The 24,375-nt window shown below is 38.2% G+C and overlaps 1 protein-coding gene across 6 annotated transcripts in view; it reads right to left on the bottom strand.

Moving 5' to 3' along the window:
• The window catches only part of ATL2 (atlastin GTPase 2), a 45,281-nt gene extending 21,450 nt beyond the window's left edge, over positions 1–23,831 (bottom strand). For 4 of the 6 annotated variants that reach the window (XR_013961536.1, XM_080686383.1, XM_080686381.1 and 1 more), the window contains exons 1-2: positions 23,684–23,825; positions 1,915–2,159 (exon numbers count right to left, since the gene is read on the bottom strand). Coding sequence is in view for 3 of the 6 variants with exons in the window: in XM_080686383.1 (XP_080542509.1) it covers positions 1,915–2,159; positions 23,684–23,801 (363 nt within the window). In the remaining 3 variants the exon portion in view is untranslated. Of the gene's footprint in view, positions 1–1,914; positions 2,160–23,683 lie in introns of all 6 variants that reach the window. The other 2 variants (XM_080686385.1, XM_080686384.1) reach the window with 2 other exon arrangements.
• Positions 23,832–24,375: the final 544 nt, after the last annotated feature.

Raw genomic sequence — 24,375 nt, 5'->3', positions numbered from 1 at the left:
CTAGCACGCCACCTTTGCAGGCATATAGGTTAATGAAATAAATCGAAAACCATTCCATTGTTATTGCTCCTCCTTTCATCTCCTAGGAAAACTATAACCCACCATTAAATCAGTACAAGCATGTCATCCTAAAAATCAGACACTGTTTAATACAATTTTCAATTAAGAGAGATTACTTATATCAGGAATTCTACACGGAAACCTTTTGAATAAAAATAAAAATATTTCAACTTAGAAGCTACTAATTAGGTATGTAACAGCACTCAGGCCCTCATAACTTTCTATGACTGCAGTGTCTTCCCCAGGAGAGGGGGTAGGAATCCTATTAGCTAGAGACTGCAAATACATGTGTGGGCTGCTATTCCTCCTCTGAACAGCCCTTACTAATTGATCAGAGATGGAATCACAAATAGCACCTGAGGTGAAACTTATCTGTCATTGCCAGACAAGTGATCTAAGCTTACTTCTCCTTCTAACATTTTACTGTCTGTGACCTACTTGAAATCAAATACATTTGCAGTGAACAGCTCAGACACAGATAGAGACAATACACTCAAACTAACTTAAGCGGTTGGAACCTCAAAATACAGAAATTCTTTATCATCTTTAAATGTACAGTGTACTTTTAAAAGGATATGCCACTATTTATACATTCCTCTATTTCAGATGTGAAACTCAGGGGAAAAAAAACAAGTTTAAGTGGAAAAACTTTAAAATACCATCTTTCTCAATTTCCAATATAATAGTATTCTTTAATATGAACAACATTCTGATACTCAGGCATACTTGAATATTCCTGAAGAGACCCCTATAAAAAGAATTTCCTGAAAAGCAGATGCATACCCAGTTACAGATTTATATAGAACTCATAAAGGTGAGCACCTTGACCAATATTTAGACCAGCAGTCGCCAACCTTTCAGACCTCACGGACCACCAGTAGTCCGCAGATCATCGGTTGGCGACCTCTGATTTAGACAATTACATAATTCTGTCAAAGTGTTATTTCTAGCATCTTCATGTGGCTTCTAAATATCAAATGCCCCCAATAAAGGCCAGCGGGGGGGGGGGGGGGAGCAGTTGGGGGTGACCAGGCCAGCAGGGTGGGCAGTTAGGGGCGATCAGCCAAGCAACCAGGTGAGCAGTTAGGAGCCAGTGGTCCTGGATTGGAGAGGGTGCAGGCTGGGCTGAGGGGACCCCCCCCTCCCACCCCCGTGCACCAGGCCTCTAGTAATAAAATGGTATAAAAAAAATAGTATCAATAAAACACATGACCTGTGCCTTGAGCATTGGGAGGAGGACATAACTTAGTCTTAGACATCAGGGAAGGCCTCCTGTGAAGATTGGCCAAGGGCACAGCGACATTTGAGAAAAATATGACACACTCAAGGAACTAAAAACTATAAGATACTTTTATGAACAAAGGCAAGAGATGAATCTAAGAGAACATGGAAGACACTATAAGGGACTCAACATCCAAAAAGTAACAGTCACTGAAGGTGACTTGAGGAGCATAGATGTACTTCTACAGAAGTCTCCATCAGCTTACCTCACCCACTAGAAAGGTGTTCAAGGGGAAGGTACGAGGAAATAACAAAAAGGGAGAGATGAGAAGTACTTCAGAGACTTTGGAGTATATTCAGGCATCTTGGATTAGAGCTGCAATGCCTGGAACACAGATGCTTGATTTTATGCATCAATATGTACTATAAGCAAAAAGGAATTATAGAGATGAAGAGCAATCAAGGCTCAATCATATATTACTGTCATAACTGAGAAGTCTTATTAAGAACTGATTTTTGTAAAATTAAAAATACAGCTCTTACTAGTTTTTGTCTATTAGCTTTTAAATAAAATTGGTTGATAGGTAGAGTTTGTTGTTTTTAATTGGGTTCAATTTAAAAGACACTATTCACCTTGTTATACATATATCTAAGCATGAAGTCCAGTAGAAATGATTTCCCTTTACGAAAAGCTCCTGCCACGGATACTACCACTATGTTAAGATCACGAATGTGCTCCTGTAGCAATATTTGCTCCAAAGCTTCTTCATCAAGCTCAAAGTTATGGTCATCTTCATGAGCAAGAACAATCTGTACTGGACATGGTTTCTTCATAACCTCATCAGAGTTTACTAGGTTCTCATCTTCATAATCCTCACCTAGAATTTAAAAAAAGAAAAACATTACTTGAATTCCTGCATTACAAACTTTTTCTAAAGGATCACAACTAAAGCAAAATTTCAATTAACTTCCCATACCACCCCACCCCACCACACACACACACCTTGTAACCATCCGAAAATATTGACAAGTGATGGTCAGGTAGAGGTTGGATTTCCCATTCCTTCTATAATAAGACCAAGAATACCAGTAAGATTTCCCACTATGTAATAATAAAAGCGTAATATGCTAATTAGACCGGACAGCCGGACGACCTTCCGAACGAAGCCAGGACTGTGAGGGCCAAGCCCCTTGCACGAATTTCATGCATTGGGCCTCTAGTATACAGATAAGCCGCAATACTAAGTATGGCCTCTATCTCAATTAAGCCTTTAACAGCTAACTGTGAACAGTAGATGTTGCTGAGCACTATATTATTCTATAAACAACTTTTGTTACTGTATGCACACAGAAACTAGTTGGGGGTGGGAGGATCAATTTTGCCTAATAATTCACAATCCAATTTTCCTTGTAGGTATTGCCTGAAAATTACTCCAAGTTACAAAGATTAAAATATGTATGAAATGTAAACACTTTTCATTCTGAAACTTTAAAGGGCTATGTTAAGGTCCTCAGACGTCTCCCAAAAATGAGACTATGATAAAGCTAACGAGTGCCTAATTTAATAAGAGTAACCCAATGGTGCACAGGATTAATGTTTAGTGGAAGACACAAGAAAAATGGACAGTGGGGTGCGGTTATAACTTAGTTTCAGCTACCTCCGGTGTTCTTTTTCACCAAATACCACAGCCACCACCTTTAAAAGTACATAGCTCCCAAAAACAGCTACATAAACTCTTCCTTGTTCACCCAGCACACCTGAAGAAAGTAACTCTTGCAGAAGAACTTTTCTGAACAATGTGTCTCTCTCAACTGAATGGGAGTAAAAAGCAGAGACAGGCTGTAAACACAGATGACAAACAGCAAAACTAGTTAAAGCCCCATTGCTACCACTCTAAGCATAAACTGGCAAAGCCTCAAACTGAAATTGCTTTACTTTCAATACTCTACCCTGCTTTTGTAACCTTTATTATAATTAGGATTCCCACAATAAGGATCAAAATTCAAATTTCTAACTATAAACACTATGACCAACTCAAAACCAAGGATTGTTGGCAATCAGCTGATGCTAATCATCCAGTTAAAAACCTGGAGTTGTGCTTAGCACAAATATATGCACTCTGCTCTCCTTTTTTTGGGTAAATTTTCTTAAATTTTGGAACTTTTTGCTTTCACTATAATCTCAAAAAAAGTAAATCACCATAATGTCAAAAATTTTTAAGTGAAAATATTGTCACTCTAGAAATAAAGCATGGCACTTTAAAGTCTACAGAAGTGAGGAATAAAAGAATACAAATTATCTTCCACGTTCAAACTATCATGTTCAACAAAGCACAATTGTGAAGGACAAGGAAATATAACTGAAGGAAGCATAGACCTCTAGGTCAGTACAATTACCAGTAATCTTGTTAAATGTGACAGACTGACTAACGATGTGGGACAACTTGATAGAATGCATATCAGCAAATCCATAAAACTGAATCAAAGAGGCCATTTTCTTATAAAGGCACAATCTGCAGTCTTCAAAATGCTTAAAAACTGGACAGGTGAACTAGTAAAGGAGTAAGTTTTTAGCTGAAAATATTATTTGAGAAGTGTGGGAGGATAACTGACTGGCTCTGAAATTCGGTGGAAAGTATTAAGTGCCATCACAAATGCACTGTTACCTGGAAGAGAAGAACTTGCTCTTTGAGATCACTGTCAACAAAAGAGAATTTCTCAGAAAGTGAATGCATTAGCAAAGCCAAGAAAGAGAGCAATGCAGAATTTCAAAGCAAACTTGATGTTAGAAGTTCACTCAAAATAGTTCACCAACAAAGCACTTTCAAAGTAAGAAAGCAAGAAATCATTGAAGAAAAATTCTTCCCTAGCATTTGTTATTCACAGTTTTAGAGCATCAACAAGAAAAATATTAACTAGATAGTAACTCTGGATATAATTCTAAGGTCTTTATTAAAATAACGTATGAGAGTTATGTATATAATCATTACTAGATAATACGTTTATATTGGACATCTAGTTTATATTCCTAATAAATGTTCTTAAAAGATTGTCCAATATTCACGTATTTTCAAGTTCAAGTATGATACAGAATGAAACAGATTTCCTATATCAAATTCCCAATTAGAAATAACACACACAGGAACTAAAGATTTGTCTGACTTAGACTGTTTAACCGGGAACCAATTAAATAGTGTCTAAAGTCCTACATAAATAGAATCCAGGTAGAAATGGGGACTACAAAAAGGCAGCAATGCACCATGATTTCGAAGATTACTAGGTGAAAAACTGATGGGACAGATCAGCGATTTTCACATTTTTTCATCTCATGGCACACATAAACTAATTACAAGATATGTGCAAGCACACCAAAAATATATTTTTTCCTGATCTGACCAAAAAAAAGGGTATAATTTTGATTCATTCACACCAATGGCTATTATTGTTGGCTGTTGTCATCTTTTATTTGACAATATAAGAGAAAAGAGGTCATAGTAAGGTATTGCATGTTTTACAATTTCCTGCAGCACACCAGTTGTAAATCGCTGCCTTATATACAATTATGGGCACCTAATTATTTCAAAAGTCACTTTGGAGCAAAAAGGGTAGGTAATTATTACTTTTTTTTTTTTTTTTTGTAAATCAACCAAAAGTGTGCCTATTTTTTTTGTCAGATTGGCAAAAAATATTTTTTTAGTGTGCTGCAGAATTGCAGTAATTAGTTTATGTGTGCCATAAGATGAAAAGGTTGAAAATCGCTGCTCTATATCTAACTACAGGGAAAAAATATAGGAGACACATTCACTACAACCAGAGATGTAGTCAGAAAACTCTAGAACGTGGAAAATTCCATGAACAAACAAAGCTGAACAAATAAATTGCAAAGCAAAGAGGGGAGAAGAGGGAAGAGGACCTACAGAAGAAAGACTTAAGAGGCTTATCAACCAAATGCAGTGTTTAAGCAAAGCAAACATAAAAAATTTGAAACAGGAAAATATGAACTCAGAATATTTGCTATTAAGAAATTATTTTTCCAGTGTGATATGTACTACGTTTTTTTAACATCTTTAATCTTTTAGAGACACAAAATATTCATACAATCTGCTATTTGCTTCAAAATAATCTAGTGGCAGCCTGGCTTTGAGAGACTAAAAATAAAGTGGCCATTATACTGACAATAGCTGAATCTGGGAGATGTGTCTACAGTTTCCTTATGTTACTCATTTCTGTACATATTTGAAGATTTCTATTAAAGGAAGGGTGTTTTTGTTAAGTAGGGAGTCTAATAAAGACTTTATTAGGACATGAAGCAAATCTAAACATTTTTGAAAGAGAGAGATACAAGCCAATGCTATTAGAAGCGAAAGAAAGTCTCTAACATACTTTCTCAGCCTATCTTCTACTTCCACTGCATTTTGGTGATGGGGGGTGGGGAGGCAAGAGGGTGCATGGAGAATAAAAAAAAAAGTTTTTCAATATATATTAGACAAGATCAATGACTGTAAAATTCTGTGACTACCCGACCATTCACCTCAACCCACTTCCCCAGAAATACAGTTCTAAATTCACATTAATTCTTGCCTCCTAATATCTGGAATCAAGAACCCTACTCTAAGAAACTCATTATCAATTGGCTAACTAAAAGAAGGTACTCACTTTTTAGTAGAGAAAATTAAAAGGAATCAGGTTTAAAAATCAAATCCATTAAACATCTTACAAAGAAAACTTTAGGCCCTGGTGGCTTCACTGGTGAATTCTACTGAACATTTAAGGAAGAAATTATACTAATTCTACACAGACTCTTACAGAAAAAAAAAAAAAAAGAGAGAGAGAGAAGGGACCATTTTCCAATTCATTTTATAAAACCAGTATTATTATTATCCTAATACCAAAATCAGACAAAGATATTACAAGGAAGCAAAACTATAGATCAATATCCCTCATAAAACATAAAAATCATTCATCAAAATCCAGTATTCAGAATATATAAAGAACTTCTACAACTCAATAAGTACAATTCCATTTTTAAATGGACAAGAGATTTTAACAGACACTTCAAAGAAGATACATGAATGGCCAGTAAGTTCATGAAAATATATTCAAAGCCATTAAATGTCAAGAAAATGTCAATTGATAACACAATGAGATACCACTATACCCTCACTAAAATAGCTAAAATTTATAATAAGATTGACAAAAGAGTTTATGGGAGTATTTGGCACTCACATATTATTTCTGGTGAGGTTATAAAATGATACAACCACTTTGAAAAACTTTCTGGCAATACCCTATATATACAGTTAAACATACACTCACCATACAACCAGCAATCACACCCCTATGTACTTAAAAGAGAAATTAAACATATGACAACAAAAGGCTTGAACACAAATATTCATAGCAGCTTTATTCATAACGTCCATAAACTGGAAACAACTCAAATGTTCATTTATTGGAAAATGAATAAACTGTGTGTTAAATCCATACAATGGATTACTACTTGGCAATGAAGTGAATTACTGAAATAAACAATAACACAAATAAACCTAAAAAGCATTATATATACTATGTGAAAGAAGTCAGATGTAAAATATTGTAGTGTCTGATTCAATTTAGAAACAGCAAATCTACAAGTTAACAAAGCAGATTAGTGATTGCCAGGAACAGACGGTAAAGGAAGAGAATTAACTACTACTATGGACTGAACGTTTGTGTACTCCCCTCCCCCAATTCGTATGTTGAAGCCCTAATCTCCAATGTGATGGTACTTAGAGGTAGTACCTTTGGGGGATAACTAAGGTGAAACCCTAATGTATGAGATTAATAAGAGACTTGGGAGACATGATCTCTCTCCACCGTATGAGGATACAGCAAGAAGACAGCCATCTCCAAAACCAGAAAGAGGGCTCTCACCAGAATCTGCTGGCACTTTGATTCTGAACTTCCCAGTCTCCATAGATGAGCAGTAACTGTCCCTTAAGTCACCCAGTCTATGGTAATTTGTTATAGCAGCCCAAGCTAAGCCAACTAAAACGGAAAACAAGGAAACTTTTTGAGATAGAAATGTTCTACATCATGAGTGTGATGGTTACAAAACTATACAATTGAGAAAACTCATCAACCTGTACTCAAAAATCAATGGATTTTATGTTACTTCAGTAAGGCATTTTGAAAAAATCAAATCCAACCTATTCCCCTTAGCACTTTAATTTATTAAATTAGAAGGATAGACATAGCCGGTTTGGCTCAGTGGACAGTGTGTCAGCCAGTGGACCGAAAGGTCCAGGGTTCAATTCCCATCAAGGGCATGTACCTCGGTTGCAGGTTCCTCCCTGGCCCGGGCCCTGGTCAGGCTTGTGCAGGAGGCAACCAATCGATGTGTTTCTCTTACATCGATATTTCTGTCTGTCTTTCATTCTCTCTAAAAATCAATAGAAAAATATCCTTGGGTGATGATTAAAGAAAAGAAAAAAAGAAGATCATTTTCTAGAAAAAATATCCTAATTAGTATTGCCCCCTTCAAGGATAACTGCCATGAATATTACACTCCAATGTGATGAAAAACTGGGGCTATCCATCAATTCTGACACTGTTCAGATTCAATTTAAAATGTTTTCTCTTGACCTGAATTCATGACCTGTGAAACATAATTATGAGGGTCTCCAATGGTGACAAATTTACTCCTTTATGAATTCCTGTGAATCCAGGCCTTCATCATGCCAAAATATTTTGGTTAAAAAATAGAAAAGGAATTATGAAGTTATTAACACTTTTTTTCTTAAAGAACTCAATAGACAGACAGCTTTTTATATTGGGGAGGGACTTGTTTACTCCCAGTGTTTTAAATCTAGCATCAACAGAATATGCATATCCTCCCTAGAATACAAATGTCAAGACACATGAGGACATTCAAGTACAGCAGGTCCTCAAACAACATCATTTCATTTAACATTGTTTCATTATAACACTGATGAGAGAAAAATATCTATTCCAGGTCGAGGCCACTGTGTGGTTTGCACGTCCTCCCCATGTCTGCGTGGATTTTCTCCAGGTATTGTGGTTTCCTCCCACATCCCAAAGGTGTGCACATTATGTGAACTGGTTTGTCTACACTGTCCCAGTCTGAGTGAATGTGGGTGTGGATGTGAATGCACCCTGCAATGGAAGAGTTCCTGTCCAGGGCTGGTTCACGCCTCGTGCCCTGAGCTATAGGGATGGGTTCAGGTACCTGCTACCGTGAACTGGAATAAGTGCGTTGAAAAATAATTATCTTGTTTCTACTCTTTTTGAATGTATATGTAGCTCATATTTATTTCAATGTATAATATTAGAAGTGTTTGGGGTCTTTCTTTATAAGTTTAGTGATGTTTTATGACCAGAAATGTGCTTGGTGATGTTTTATGACCAGAAATGTGCTACAGGAATTTAACTCTTGTTTATATCAATTAGCTTATGGTAAACCTGGTTATGCTATATGTAATTTCACTGCAGTTTTAATAACCCATCAAAATTAAGTAAGAACTTGCTGTACTTAAAATTAAGTCTAACATATCACTCACAGGGGTTTTGGACATTATGCAGCCAAACTCACCCATTTTAAAGATAAGGAAAACACATGCCTAGATCACTCAAGGGCCAGGTCTTATTAATTTAGTATTATTTCCTCTACAACAGTGCTTCACAAACTTTTAACATGCACATGAATGACCTGGGGATCCATGTTCTGATTCAGTAAATCCAGGGTAGAGCCTGAAACTGTACACTTCGAACTCCAACATGATACCAACACTGCTGGTCCTCAGGAAATAACAGAGTACCCAGGATCACAACATTTACAGGTGTTTAGTATGTAAATATCACTTTATTTCATTTCATGTAGTTTCGAGTGATATTAAAGTTCCCACAGAAGAAAAAAGTTTAAGCTCAACTATAATCATCCATTCTTCCTGGGAGACCGCTAATACTATGACACAACTAACCACTCCATCCTGGCTACCTACTTTAAAAATGTGAATGTAAAAAGTATTTTAATATGTTGACATGATATATAGCTAGAGTTGAAAACTACTAGTAAGGAACCATCATCAGTCACCTGGGTGAGCTTTTCTAGTAGTGCTCAACTTCCCTCCCCCTGCCCCAAATAGGTATTGCCTGGAGTAAGAATGACAAAGACACAAACTTGGACTTCAATAAACTATGTTTTTGAAAGAGAGAAGAAGCTATTAGCCAATCAGTTACTACAAAAAAAAAAAAAAAAAGGTTTTAACTATTTGCTCCTATAAAATGTTATTAAAAAACTTAAAAAGTTAAACATCTCTCCTATGAAACTGGAACTACAATGCAAATTGCCAAAATAAAAACTTTACAGACTCCTGCAGAGGAACTATTAACGATGTCAGATATTAGTTATGTGGGAGAGAAAGAAATTTTACACTACCCTTCTTTCTAGAGTCTTACAGCTGGTCTATTTAAATTGATTTGAGACCAAAAAAAATAACCAAATTTAATTATATATTGATATGGGAACCCCCACAAACATGACAGGTTCAGAGACAGAAAAGTAAAATGAAGTATATATGGCAGCCAAGAAATGAGGTAAGATGCCTTGAGGCTTCAGAGGGGAGAAAGGTCACTGGCAGGATGGTAAAAACAGAAGTTAAATAAGTAGAGGTTTGCCCTGCCCTATAGATAAATCATAAAAGGGTATCTCTGGTAATAACTCTTATTGTGGGCAAGGCCCCCGATTCAGATTCTTCTAGGTAGTTAAGGAGGGATAGGGTCTCAACTGCATTCAGTGCAAAATAATTCATAGGCCAAACTGGCACATCTTGGGGAGGCCTGTTCTGAACCCCTTCAGATAACGTCCCCCATTAGCTTTATCCCTTTGACCAACAAGACCATCCTAAATCACCAAGTTTTAAAAATGCTTTTAAAGAGTATATAATGTAGTTCATCTCCTTCTTTCATTACTATCAAGAGATAAACAAAAAGTTGTTTTCCTATAAATTTTACATATTATTTTGCACTTGAAATCTGCTTCCATAGTAACCAGCACTGATGCAACAGAATTTCTGCTGTTCCCATTTTAAGAATACCGAATCATAAAAATTCCTTCATGCATTTATCTAAATAGATGAAGAAAAATGTAAAATAGATTACAAATATATCAGCTAAAAGTATTTTCCCAGAGCTTACCATCAAATATTAAGTAGTTCTTAAAGAATAAATTTGGATATCAGTGTACTTTGAGATAAAAAATATTTTTCAACTGAAATGAATTTTAAATTAGGTATTTTAAATGAGGCTGGAGTTTATAAAGCAATTTTGTTGGCTAGTTAAGAGATGCTGAAATGAGTAATGGCTCATGGAACTCTGAGCAACAACACAAATTCAGAAAAATTCTATTTAGGCTCCGCAACTTAAAGAGTCCTCATTTAGATTCTTCTCTATTTTCTTCTAAAGGCAAGTCTTGCAGAAAATCTCACCCAAGTCACCCCAAGACTCTTGCATCTGCTCTTTCTTTGGGGAGTGGGGGTATACTTTTGTTCCTTGGTCCAAATTTTTAAACACTTAGAGTACACAGTAGTGAAACTTTTTAAATTTAATTTTTGATTAACTTTGTTCATATACTAGAGGAATTCTTACACATATGCACATGAAGAAAGAGACAAGGTCTCTTGTTTCCTGAAGCATTGTTTGTAACCGTAAAAATAAAAATTGGAACCTGAATATCCATGAATAAATAAAACCATGAAATAATTGAAATTATGAATAAGATCTAAATGTGTACACATGGATAAACCTCAAAACCAATGTAAAATGAAAAAAAGTCAAGCCACAAATACATAGTTTAAGCCACTTATTTAAAAAAAAAATTTAATATGCCACAATACTATGTATTATTTAGGGAAAATAGACATTTTACACAACTATTTAAAAACCAGGAAACATATACATCACTTCAAGAGAGGCATATATCTGTGGGGGAAAGGAAGGAGAGAGATGTTGGGAGAACCCTTCAACTATACAGTAACACTTTATTTCTCTTTTTAAAAAAGGATTCTAAACAAACATGGCAAATATTAATAGACCTATGCAATGGGCACTTGGGCATCTATTACAGTTTTCTGTCATTTTTGTAAGTATGAAATATGTTACAATTGTTTTAATGAAGCATTTTAAACTGCTTCAGAATTTACCTTCATTAAGACTCTTATGAATGACTTATGCCAGGCACTGTGACAGGAATCCTCTCAACAACCCTGTGTTTTAACAACTATTCCCATTTCAGAGAGGGGAAATGCGGATATTCAAACAAGTTTAAATTTTTTTTCTTGAAGATTCTACAGATAAAAGTAGTATATGCATCAAGATTTCTACCTAGGTTTTTATATTAAGCCCAAACTTTTCCTACCAAACTGCCTTTAAATGTTAAAGGACCAACCACTGTTCTCAGGTGGTATAGCCATAGAAAGAAGACTAAATCAGACCTACTTTTGAATTATGCTTTTTACTTAAATCCCTGATATCAGCTCATCCATTCTCTTTTGTTGTTGTTGTTGTTGTTGTTGTTGTTGTTGTTGTTAATCCTCACCAGGATTTTTTTTTTTCTATTGATTTTTTAGAGAGAGTGGAAGGGAGGGAGAGGGAGAGAGAGAGAAACATAGATCTGAGACACATCAATTGACTGGTTGCCTAACAAACACACCCTGACCCAGGGCGGGGAAGAACCCAGTTACATGCCCTTGTTTGGGAATCAAACCGAGACCATTCAATCCACAGGCCAACACTCTAACCACTGAGACAAGCCAGTCAGGGCATCATCCATTCTTGTCAGTAAAAAAAAAATTATTTCTGATTTAAAGGGTTTTATTTTGTTTGGGCGAAGTGCATTGGTAAACATCTAGTATTTCAGATTTCTTAAAGTTCTGAATCATACTGGATTTTGGGACAAAAACTAGAATAACTAAAATAATCAAAACTACAGATACACATAACTCTACCCTACAGATCAACAGGGAAATATTTTGCTACAGAATGGTCAATTCATCTGTAATTTAATTATACATGGGTCTACAACTGAGTTACACTGTCAGTATTTAATTAGGTACAGCCACACAATAAAACTGTGAGTCCCATGCACACTAAAGCTTAAGAACCACCAGGGTGGCTTGTTTAGGATACAGATTCTTGGTCTTCTCGTCCAGTGTTGAGACAGCTGATTAGATATGGGGTCTAGTAATCTATCTTTATAACAAACACCACACTGAAAACCACCAAGGTAATTTTGATTCAGGGGACAAAAAGAATACAAGTGGGGGGTATATAAGTCTTGATTCTCTCAATAAATAATTCACTGAACACCCGCTAATATGCAAATCGAGCGCTGCTCAGCCAGAAGCCCGGCTCATGGCTGTCGAACGCGGTGGCGGTGGCAGTGGCGGAAGACGGGAAGCGGGCCTAAGCCAAAAGCTGGACATCCCCTGAGGGCTCCTGGACTGCAAGTGGGCGCTGGCCGGGCTGGAGGGGCCCCCTCTGAGTGCATGAATTTAGTGCACTGGGCCTTTAGTAATAGCATAACATCTCTACATAAAATCACTTTGTGGGGTAGCAATGAGTTTCCTTGTTTGTATAAAGGATACCCAGGCACAGATTAAGCAATTTGCAAGGACATAGCATTTTAAAGCAATCAAATAGGGATACACACCCAGGTCTTTATAATAGTCAAATCCATCATCTTCCAACTGTGCCAACCAAGCAAGTTTGTTGAATAAAATCAAAGCTGAATTCTATTGTGCTCAAAATTTCCAGAAAACTGAAAAAAGTTACCAAAAATACAATGTGTTGCCCAGGCCCATGAACCTGGAGGTCACAGTTCGATTCCCGGTCAGGGCACACGCCTGGGTTGCCAGCTTGATCCCCAGTAGGGGGTGTGCAGGAGGCAGCCAATCAATGTTTCTTTCTCATCCATGTTTCTCTCTCTCTATCCCTCTCCCTGCCTCTCTCTAAAATCAATAAAAATATATATTTTTAAAAAGGAATCAACCAATGAATGCATAAATAAGCGAACCAACAAACCAATGTTTCTCTCTCAAATCATTAAAAATGTTTTTTAAAAATACAACTTTTTAACGAAAAGGAGAGGGGTATATCTCTCATCTTTATAACAAAATTTGGCATACAGCTATTTTTCCCATTACTTTCTCCAAAAATTTCCTTGTCAAAACTATCATTTACATAGTCAGCACATCATTTATACAGTCACCCATTTGAGAAACAATTCTTTTTCATTCATAAGCTTTAGTGAAGGGCACGTTTTAAGCTGTAGACTTTTACAATATAAGCTGCATAAGCATTTGGATCTTGCTCTCTAGCATATGTCATCAGTTTTGGCTCAAATAAACTCTAAATAAATAAATAAATAAATAAATAATGAAATAAAAATTTATTTGCCCATCTTTGGTAAGACGTGCACATATATTTATATGTAATATAAATAAATGTGTAACTCACTAGTTCATATTCACTGACACAATGACCTATACAATGTGTCATGAGTAAGTGAGAAAGGTTCCCACCCTACTTACCACAAGCCAGTAATTAGAGAGCAAGGCACTATACTAGATACTAAAGATGTACAATTTGCTGATAATAATCCTAACTCCCAAGGTTTGAACACCAACAAGCATAAAAGAACAGTATAAAGAAAATGCTATACTGGACTATTTAAATTGGGGTTATTAATGAAGACATCCTGGAGAAGGCTGCATCCCTCTGAGCCCTGAAAATCAGATTAAGGCTAAACTTAAAAGTTTAAGGCTAAGAGTGCTGGCATTATTCTGAGGAGAGCCACGGAAAATTTTGAAGCAGAGTGATAAGATCAAAGCTGTGTTAGAAAGATAAGGTGAAAGTGATGAGTGAGGAAGAAGTGTAATGAGAGTCTAAAAACAGAGAAATCAGATATAAGGCAACTGGAAGAGAATGAGTATAAGGTGAGAAGCACAAAGTGAGGAGGTGACAGTAAAAAGAGAAAGTGATGCATGTAAGAGCTAGCTAGTTCAACATCCTTCTTTGGACTAGGCAACAAATAACACTAAATTACTCCATATTTTTTATAAGAGACATTCTCTTTCTTATAAGCCTTTATAAAGCAACAATGCATTAAATTTCTATTTTCAAAAGTATTTTTGATACAGTGACTACAAAGTTTTGTAACACAGGGAACAGGAATCCAAAGTCAGAGCAGATTTCCCTGACTCGGGCAAATATTTTAAACATTCCCTTTTTGGCCCCCAAAAATTAACTCCATAGTAAGTCAAAAGATATTAAATCCACAAAAGAGCTATTGAAATTTGGGATAACCAGTTAGAAAAGGAGTCACTAAAATTAATAATAACAATGCACACAGGATCCAAGCTTAAATTTAGAATAGGATTTTCATAACAAATCTCAAATTGGTATCTATCTGCCAAGACTCTGGAAATAAGACGCTTAAGTTCCATTTTGCCACAACTCTCTACCTCAGATGACTTGTTAAAGCAGCAGTTTAAAAAAAAGGGGGTGGGAGGAGAGTAAAGTATACACTCAAATCCCAAAATTGGCTCAATACGGGCAAAATTTATAAGCAGTAAAAAGAAGGGGAAAGTACCAAAAACAAACGTCCATCCAGCTAGATAAAATGTAACTAACTTGAAAAAACAAAAGGGATAAGAAAGTCAAAAATTCTCAGCATACTCTCCTTTCATCAGTTCTCTAGTATGGAAATTTTAAAGTACATGTCGGGATTCCTTTAAACTAGACATTCCTAAAATACACATGCTCAAAAACAGGAAGGAGGAACACATCTCCATAGTTTTTAAGAAGTCACATTTGAGACTGTTCAGGCAGTTTTCCTAAGAATTATCCAGTTATTTAAATCAATTCTTTGCTCTCCTGGGGTACAGAAAAACAGCCCATACTCCTCTTTTATTAAACACTAGAGGTCCGGTGCACAAAATTTGTGCACTCAGCGGGGTGGGGAGTCCTTCAGCCCTGCCTGCGCCCTCTGGAAGTGCGGGAGGTCTCAGTTGGACATCCTTAGTGCTGCCACAGATCCTTAGTGCTGCCCAGAGGTCGCCACAGCCGCCACTGGGCTTGCCAGCTTGGGAGCCCAGTTTCTGGCTGAATGGCGCTCCCTATGGGAGCGCACTAACCACCAGGAGGCAGTTCCTGCATTGAGCATCTGCCCCCTGGTGGTCAGTGCACATCATAGCAACCAGTCCTTTCACCGTTCAATCGATTTACATATTAGCCTTTTATTATATAGGAAGGATGCTCTAACACCATTTGTTCTTTCAACTGCCTTTTCCTAATTGTTTTTAAATACTTTTTTAAGCAATCCTTTTAGAAAAATTATTAGAAAGGAGAGGCTAGTGCTTAAACTATTTTGCAAAAAGCTTCCTTACTTACTATCTTTATTATCTTTCAAACTAGTACATCCTACACTCTGCTCTCTAAGACCAACCCATTTTTCAAAGTCCACCTATCTCTCCATTAAGTCTTCCTCAACAACACTAGCACATGGTAAATTTTACTTCTGAAATTATAAACTTAATGTAAACTGTAATCACAAATATGCATATGTTCTATTTGATCTCCCATCTATGTGAAAGGTTAGAACAGGAGGCTGTTCTGCACTTTTCAACATTACAAGCAACTGCAAAGCCCTTTTATAAGGTAGGTGTCAATTTATAACATCAATGGGAAAAAAGCTAGCTCTTTGTCTAAATATGGTCCTCTATCAGCCTGTCCTTCTCCACCTCTTCACTCCCAAAAGAAAACTAATCCCAGTCCCATAAGGTTCTCCTTTACCCTGAAAAGGGATAACTTTCTTTGTACACTCAATACATGCCAAGTGCTTTTAAGACATTATCTTTTCAACTTAAACTTTTAAAGTGGTGTGTGTGTGTGTGTGTGTGTGTGTGTGTGTGTGTGTGTGTGTGTTTTAGTTAAGGAAGCTGAAGCTTGGTTGTGGTGGTGATTTGAACCCAGCTCCTAAACTTTGGAGTCTCCACCACACTACTGGACACTGAAGCAGATGCCCACAGACTCAACACAATCCCTATTAAAATACCAACAGCATATTTCATAGATCTAGAACAAACATCCCCAGGAGGCCCTGAATAGTCTCAGCAATCTTAACAACAACGAAGTTGGAGGGATCAAAATATCTGATATCAAACTATACTACAAACCCACTGTAATCAAAACAGCCTGGTGCTGGCACAAGAACAGGTATATAGACCAACGGAACAAAACAGAGACCTTAGAAATTGACCCACACCAATATGGTCAACTGATATAGATAGTGTGGCGCACATCTGTAATACTGTAAATTATTAAAAAGTTTTTTAATTAAAAAGCAAATATGAAAAGGAATTTCTTATATGCAAAAGGTCATTTACGAAAGAGTAAGAGAAACACTGAGAGATGGTCAAAGAATACATACAATTAATAATTTGCATTCAGTTACCCCATTAAATTTTCAACATCAATTGTAACCAAAGATATGTAAATAAAGCAGTAAAATCTCCATTTTTACCTGTGTTGCATTTTTAAATAACGCCCACTTGTAAACAAAAGTATCTGTAAATAAGCACAAACCTAACTCTAACAGAAGACAGAATGGATACACCTTTCTGAATGGATTTACTGATGTATGTCTTCAATCTTGAAAATATACATGCCATGTGACCCACAAATCTACTTTTATTACCTATCCTAAATGTCAAGATTTATCTACACATATGTTTAGAAATAACCCCACATCCAAAAAGATTAGTTAAGTAGTACTACAATGCCACTTAAGAAATCAAGTTGCAGAGATTTTTTTTAATCACATAAGGAAATACAATATGCAATGAAAAAGTAAATTACAAAATTACAGTAAGATCTCAATTTAGGAAAAATTACAAAGGATATAAAAATGTATACTAAAATGTCAGCAGTGGTTACCACTAGTTGATATGATTTTTACTTTCTTCCTTTTTATTTGTGTTTTCCAAGTGTCTACAAAAATTATTGCTTTTTAAATTAGAAAAAACTAAACTTTTACAACAAGGTGTGAATTATCATATCACTCCTTTAGGTAAAGAGCTGTGGTCACAAACCCTGTTCCATCAATCACAAGTTTAGCTGAAACTTAAAGGCAGTAAATTTCTATCTTAAGCCAGAGGGAGGGGAAGGAGAAGGTCTAGATAGAGGTGGGCAAAGGAGGGGGATGGGGGAGGGTGAGACATCTATAATAATGTCAACAATAAAAAATAAAATATTTTTTAAAATTCCATCTTAACATGCAGTTGTAAGACATTTGGCATCAGCTATAATTGTTGACCTTCCCTTGACCTTCTAGCCTAAATTTAGAATTTTTTGAAAACAATATCCAAGTGCACTGTCATTTTCTTGCAATACGTAAAAAGCCTCTCAATTCTAAACAAAAACTCCACGTAGCCAGTCCATATTGACATACTTATTTTAAAATTAAAATGCTGATGAAAAGAAAACAGCAATTTCTGAAGATCTGATTAACTGTCTTTTTTAAAAATCTAAGAACAAGGTTCATTTCCAGCCAAAATTTTTCTCCTATTCAAAAAAAATCAACCTCCATTCTAATACAAGTGAACTTAATCAAACTTTTAATATCTCATAAATCCATTCATTCAAATACAGAAAAAAACAGCTTGTTTAGTGTGCCAATTTCACCCCCTTTAAAGAATTTAAGGCTTTAAAGCTTCAAAGTGCCTTCATAAGTTATTATCTATTTAATAATAAAAAAATGTTTAAAGACCAGTAAGTTGATATTAACCTTCTAGGAGGGGGAAAATGTTATTACTGAGTAATCCAAGCCTCCATTTGGAAGGTCATAGGAAGTTTATAGAACTCAAAAGCTCAAAAGTAAGTCATTGGTTAAAATAACTATGTTCTAATCACTACTCGTGACTCTACTATAAATTATTATATAAAGGGGAAAATTTTTTTATTGATTTGAGAGAGAGAGAGAAGGGAAGGGGGGAGAGAAAAACATCGATTTGTTTATTCCACTTATTGATGCATTCATCCGCTATTTCTTATATATGATAATAATTAATGTGGTATTAAGTCAATCATTTTTTGTCATTCTTGTGCATAAAAGACCATAGTTAGATTTTGCATGTTTACTGTTTAAAATGCACTCTACTTGGAAACTGTCATGACCTTAACTAAAAAATGAATTCATATTGAATCTCGTAATTGAAAACAGCATTTTCAGAAGACTACTTTGCCATATTGTTTCTCTAAAATGCAAGTTTATTAAAATGACAGAAGTGTGGATGTTTACTTTTATCTTATAAAAAACTAAACAAAGGCCTTTCAAGTCACCTATTTTAAAAATTAATTTTTCGTTCAAAGTCTCATCTTAGATAACCACAAATTATAGTAATAACTACCATCAACAGAATGTTTTCCATTGGATTAAGCACTTTTATCACATTTAACACTCACAATACCCTCATCCTGAACACATTATCACCATTTTACACATAAAGTTAATAATTTACCTACCACCCTTGTCCAAACTAAACCTCTGTCCACATTACAGAAAAACAATTACAAGAGACTTTCTGATTGCAAATAAACACATATAAATAATAGCACAAGTATTCAAATTGGCATTTCCTTACATATCTATTACTGTGTCTTAAGCACAGACAACTTCACAATTTACAAAACTGTCATCTCATTTGTTTCCCATAGCAGCCCTGTTAGGGGATTATTATCACTACCGTATGTCATAGGCTTCAATGATCAGAGAGTTGAAGTGAAGTCACTCAGGTTTTGATTCCTCCTTCTTTTTCCATACACCATCTTTCTTCTTTATGGTTAAAGAAACATAACCCCCACAATCTGAGTATTATGCAATAAAAAGATGAATGTATTAGAGATCTAGATAAGCAACTTCCATCAGTTACATTCTTCACCAAGTTAATAGAGTTACTGGCTATTTTGTTGCCAACCACAGAAATACAAATTATATAAATAAATTTTGTTAAGCTGGCATGTTAGCAAGGGAATCCCCCCTAGATTCTACTTGTACTGGCCAGAAGTCAGTGAGAAGTACAAACTATCTCCTTGTTTAAAAACAGGATGTACACACTAGTCTTTCATGACTTAACAGTTGTTTCAAATAGACATCTGCCCATAAAATCAACTACCTTATAGCCATTTGCTCCAGAGTGGGTATTGAGGGTGGCTACCTATGTACACACATTTCTACTCAAGTTTAGCAAATATGTGTACACTCAAACACACAGAGTTGTGATTAATAATAACTGGAAAAATCATTTTTAAAATACGTTAGTTCTCTTGGCTCTGCACTTATGAAGACTTCGTGCTTCTCAATGTGCACACGCACAATTGTTCTATTTAATTACTTCTACTTCTTTCTACAATATCTACCGTTACCCTTTCTACTTTAAAATTTCCCACTCCTGCCCTGGCCAGTGTGGTTCCGTTGGTTGGAGCATTGTCCTATAAACCGAAAGGTCATGGGTTCAATTCCCAGTCAGGGCACATACATAGGTTGAGGGTTTGATTCCCGGTTGGGGCGAATACTGTCCGATTGATGTTTCTTTCTCTCTCTCTTTCTCTCTCTCTCTCTCTCTCTCTCTCTCTCTCTCTCTCTCTCTCTCTCTCTCTCTCACCCCCCCCTTCCTCCCTCTCTAAAGGCAATAAACATATCCTCAGATGAGGACTAAAAAGAAAAATGTTATTTCCCACTTCACTTAGTGACTTGCCCCATCTTTACTTTTTTTTTTCTAATCCCCACCCAAGGATATGTTTTTATTGATATTGAGAGAGAAACATTGATGTGAGAAATGAGAAACATCAATCAGTTTGAACCTTGCAACCTAGGATGTGCCGTGACCGGAAATTGAATCTGCAACCTTTTGGTGTACCCACTGACACTCCAACCAACTGAGCCACCCAGCCACCTATTACTTTTTAACAACCCTATCTTCTCATTAGTATGATATCAGACTTCAAGGTTTTACCCATTCATCTCTAATTATGTGACAATTTTCAATGAAGAAAGGCTTCCTACTTTCTCTAAGTAAGAGTGCCTCTGAGTAGTTTCTGTGACAAGTCACAATCATTCCCTCTAATATGGAAACTTAATTCCCTCACAGAAAGATTTTCAAAGAAAATAAAATCAAAGCCAGATGTTTAAAGTACTTTATAAAGTAACAAGTATCCTATTGCCATCATACTTTCAGGTTGATGGGTTTTTTTTCTGCTAGCCATTTTCAAAGCTATCAGAGAAAGCCCTCAACCGTCTTCTGTATTATGGGTGCTGAGAGTAAGGGATAGGAAGAAACTTACATGAGTAATGAATTCACTGGGGAATCAAGTTCAATTACTCTATATTCCCAACTATCTTCCTTAAGTTAAATAATGTCCAAGAAAGTAAACAACACACCTGAACTTTGAAATTCCAAAATGGCTACAGAGACTACAGTACTATTACACTTTTAAAAAGAAAAGAAAACAAAAAGCTGTTTCTCAGCACCCACCCCAGAGAACACCTCCTTTGGTAAAGCCGTAAATTACCATTACAAAAGTTTAACTTTTATTCCCATCCCTTACATTTCTGGCTCTTATATTTGAGAACCTGCCTGCTAAATGGCTTTGCTTACAATTGTATGTCAAGCAGGTCTTCCACTGGGGCACAAACAATGTTTTTTATGTATATTGCTACTAAGTGTTGTAATTTTTAAAACATGTTTTGCCCCGCAGGCCTGGCTCAGTGATTGAGTGTCTACCTATGAACCAGGAGGTCACAGTTCAATTCCCGGTCAGGGCTCATGCCCAGTTTTCTGGCTTGATTCCCAGTGTGGGGCGTGCAGGAGGCAGCCAATCGATTCTCTCTCATCATTGATGTTTCTATCTCTCTCTCCCTCTCTCTTCCTCTCTGAAATCAATAAAAATATGTTTAAAAAAAATAAAAATAATAAAACCATGTCTTGAACTACAGGATCAAACTAGATGACAGTCTTCCACGCAGCTGCTTACTATCAGACAGATGGAAAAAAATCACAATTTTGGAAAAATTCTAACAATTTCAATAAATTATTTTTACTTGTGAATATTCAAAAACTTTATCCTAAAGTTATAAAACAGTAGCAAAAGAAAAAGGAATTCCAAAATAGGTGCACTCTACTTAAGGCCAGAATAATATCATTTTAAACTCATTCCTTATAATAAATTACTCTAAGACAGCTCTTCCTTCTCCCAAAAAATAATTTCAAAGGATTTCAAAACGTGACTAAACATCTACATATTCCTATCATCCTACAAAGTAATTAAAATATGAGTGTTAATGCTTTATACAGATCCTACATTTCCTAAAAAAGAGGAAACATTTCTCTTAAAAGAGACAGGAAGCACCTAAGACGAAACTACGGGAGTTGCACCTGACTCACCCCAACTTAGCACTTCAACTTTACTCATCCAGAAAGCAGAGGGAGACAAAGAGTTTCTACAGTCAAAAATAGATGAGTCCCTATTCATGCACAGCCTGTTTGCTCTTCCTTTAAACACAAATCGTAACAAGTTATTTGGTTTCTAATGTAGTAATAGGCGACTCAGAGCAAATTAAGCATGGAGAGGGACTGTTTTAGGCATTCATTTGCAAGGAATGACTATCAAGTGAAGGCTAACTCTAGAAGAAGGAGAGAAAAAAAGACTAAAATCTGTCAGTAGCAGACGGAGCATTTAATAAATGGTGAGCCGTGTCTGTCCGTTTTTAAGGATCCCATCTCTTCTCAGTGTACCACAGCGTAAAAACGATGTTCACAGCCACAGCTGAGTCAAAAAGTTATGCTTCTGATTAGACGGGTACATAGACAGATATACAGACACACACACACACACACACACACACACACACACACACACACACATCCCTTAGGGTCCAAAAGAGCTAAATTAACCAATCCAACTGCATTCCGAGCAATTTACTTCAGAATTCCAACCAGAAGAGATCTAGACAAAACATCCTTTTTTTTTTTTTTTTTTTCTGCGTAAACAGTTCTGCCATGTGCTTTGGTTGGCAGGTAATAATAAAATAAGCTTTATTTCCTGTCCTTTTTCCCTTACCAAATCACTACAATCTGTCATCACCTGACACCTCCCAGGGCTACCGTGAATGAAGAAGTGTTATTTCCTATAAACTTTTCTATTAAAGTGAGCCTTCATAGTCAGTATTTTATAAAAATGTTTTACATTTCATCTCACAAAATCTTAAATCAGATTGTGGAAAGAGAGAACTCTGAAAATCGCAAGTTCATATTGAGTGTAGTTAACAAACTCTTAACCTATGCCATGGCCGTACTGACCTAACTGTACGCTTTTATGATTTGTATAAGCCTTTGAAAACTTCATGCCTTTAAGTACCATCAGAATTCCCAGACAGAATTCCATGTGTTCAATTCACACCACAGTGAAAGATCAAATGCTAAACTCCTAAAAATAGGGGTGCTGTCGGTGAGACGGGCACAGCGCTCCGCGGCCAACGCACAGGCGTCTCGAGGGGGCAGGGGCGTTCCTCGTACTCCCGGAGTGGGAACTCAACTCAGCAAAACCCGAGAGCGAGGGGTCAGGTGACTTTTCAGCAGACACGCTCAGTCGGAGGGTCTGAGCAACTGACCCGGACCCCAGTTTGACAACTAAGACTGGACTCGCACCCTGGCCACGTGCAACCGCGCGAAGGGGTTCAGGGGCCGAGGGGCCCGGGAACGCGAGCGCCGGGCACAGCCTGGCCCGCGGGCTGCGCTTCCCTCCGGGAAGGTGTCCGGAGAGTTTCCCGACCTGGCAGCGAGGTGTCCGCTCCCCGCGCGCGCTCCTCCTCCGCGGGGCCCATCACTCCCCGGTCACCCTGCCGCCCGAGGGACACAGCAGCGAGAGCCCGCGGGTGACAGGTCGCCCTGCCGCGTCCCGACCTCTCCGGGACTCAGCCCCGCCGCGCCCTTCCCGCGCCCGGGTCTTCAGCCCCGGCTCAAGGCCGCCCCCTCGGGTCGGTGCGGACGCAGCGGCAGCCACGCGGCGAGCGGGCAGGGGGCCGGGCCCGACCGGGCGCAGACGCGCGCCTCCCGGGCACCGACAGCTGCGGGAGCTGCGGCCGCCGGGCGCCCTTTCAGGCCGCGCGCGGCGGGAGCGCAGGGCGCGGCGGGGGTAGGCCCGACAGCCCGGCTGCCCGGCGCGGCGACGGGAGGAGAGCCGAGCGGCCGCGGCCACGACCCCGCCGCCTGCAGCCGGAGCCCGCGCGCCCGAGCGGCCCGCGCCCGCTCCCCACCCGGACCCCGTGGCCTCCTCCGGCCGCCCGTACCTAGCGAGGTCGTGGACGAGACGTGGTTAACCTCGGTGCCGGGGTCGCTGGTCCGCCGCCGGCGCCGCAGCCCCAGGTGCGGCTGCTGCCTCCGCGCCACCTCGTCCCCCTCCGCCATCTTGTACCGATTTAAAATTAACTCCCCACTGACGTCAAACGGCGCCGCCGCTTTATCAACCTCCCGGGAGCCGGCAGGCGCTGGCGGGTCCTAGCGCCGCCCTCAGCCTTGCCTCCTTGTCCTCCCCACGCCCTCCCGCCACGCCCATCGGCGCCCTCGCTCCGCCCCCGCACCGCTGGCCGGGCGCTGGGTTTGCCCGGCCTTTCCCTTGTGGGAGGAATTGGGTGGCGCCCCCACCGCGCGGTCTCACGCTCCCAGAGCCCTGAGATCTGTGTACACCGCCTTAGCCCGGGGCTGGAATAAACCCAGGAGGAATCTCCTTAGGACCAAGTCCCTCCTCCCCAATTCCGTAAACCCATTCTCTTGACAGCTTTTCTCCGTAATCTTTGACTGGAGCCCTGCACGTGAGGTTGCTTCCCCACTCCTTTCCTTCTCCCCTTTTTATCACCCCCTCCTCCTCCACAGCTATTCCCTTCCTCCCTCCCTGCCACCCCGCCCTCACCCCCAGCTATTGCTTGCGACCCGCTTTCCCTTTTGATTCACACACACACACACACACAAAGTCCCTGATGTT

Source organism: Plecotus auritus (genome assembly GCF_963455305.1).
Source record: "Plecotus auritus genome assembly, chromosome: 8".
Lineage (NCBI taxonomy): Eukaryota > Metazoa > Chordata > Mammalia > Chiroptera > Vespertilionidae > Plecotus > Plecotus auritus.
Note: the sequence above shows the minus strand (reverse complement) of the source record. Positions and strands in the feature narration are given on the sequence as shown.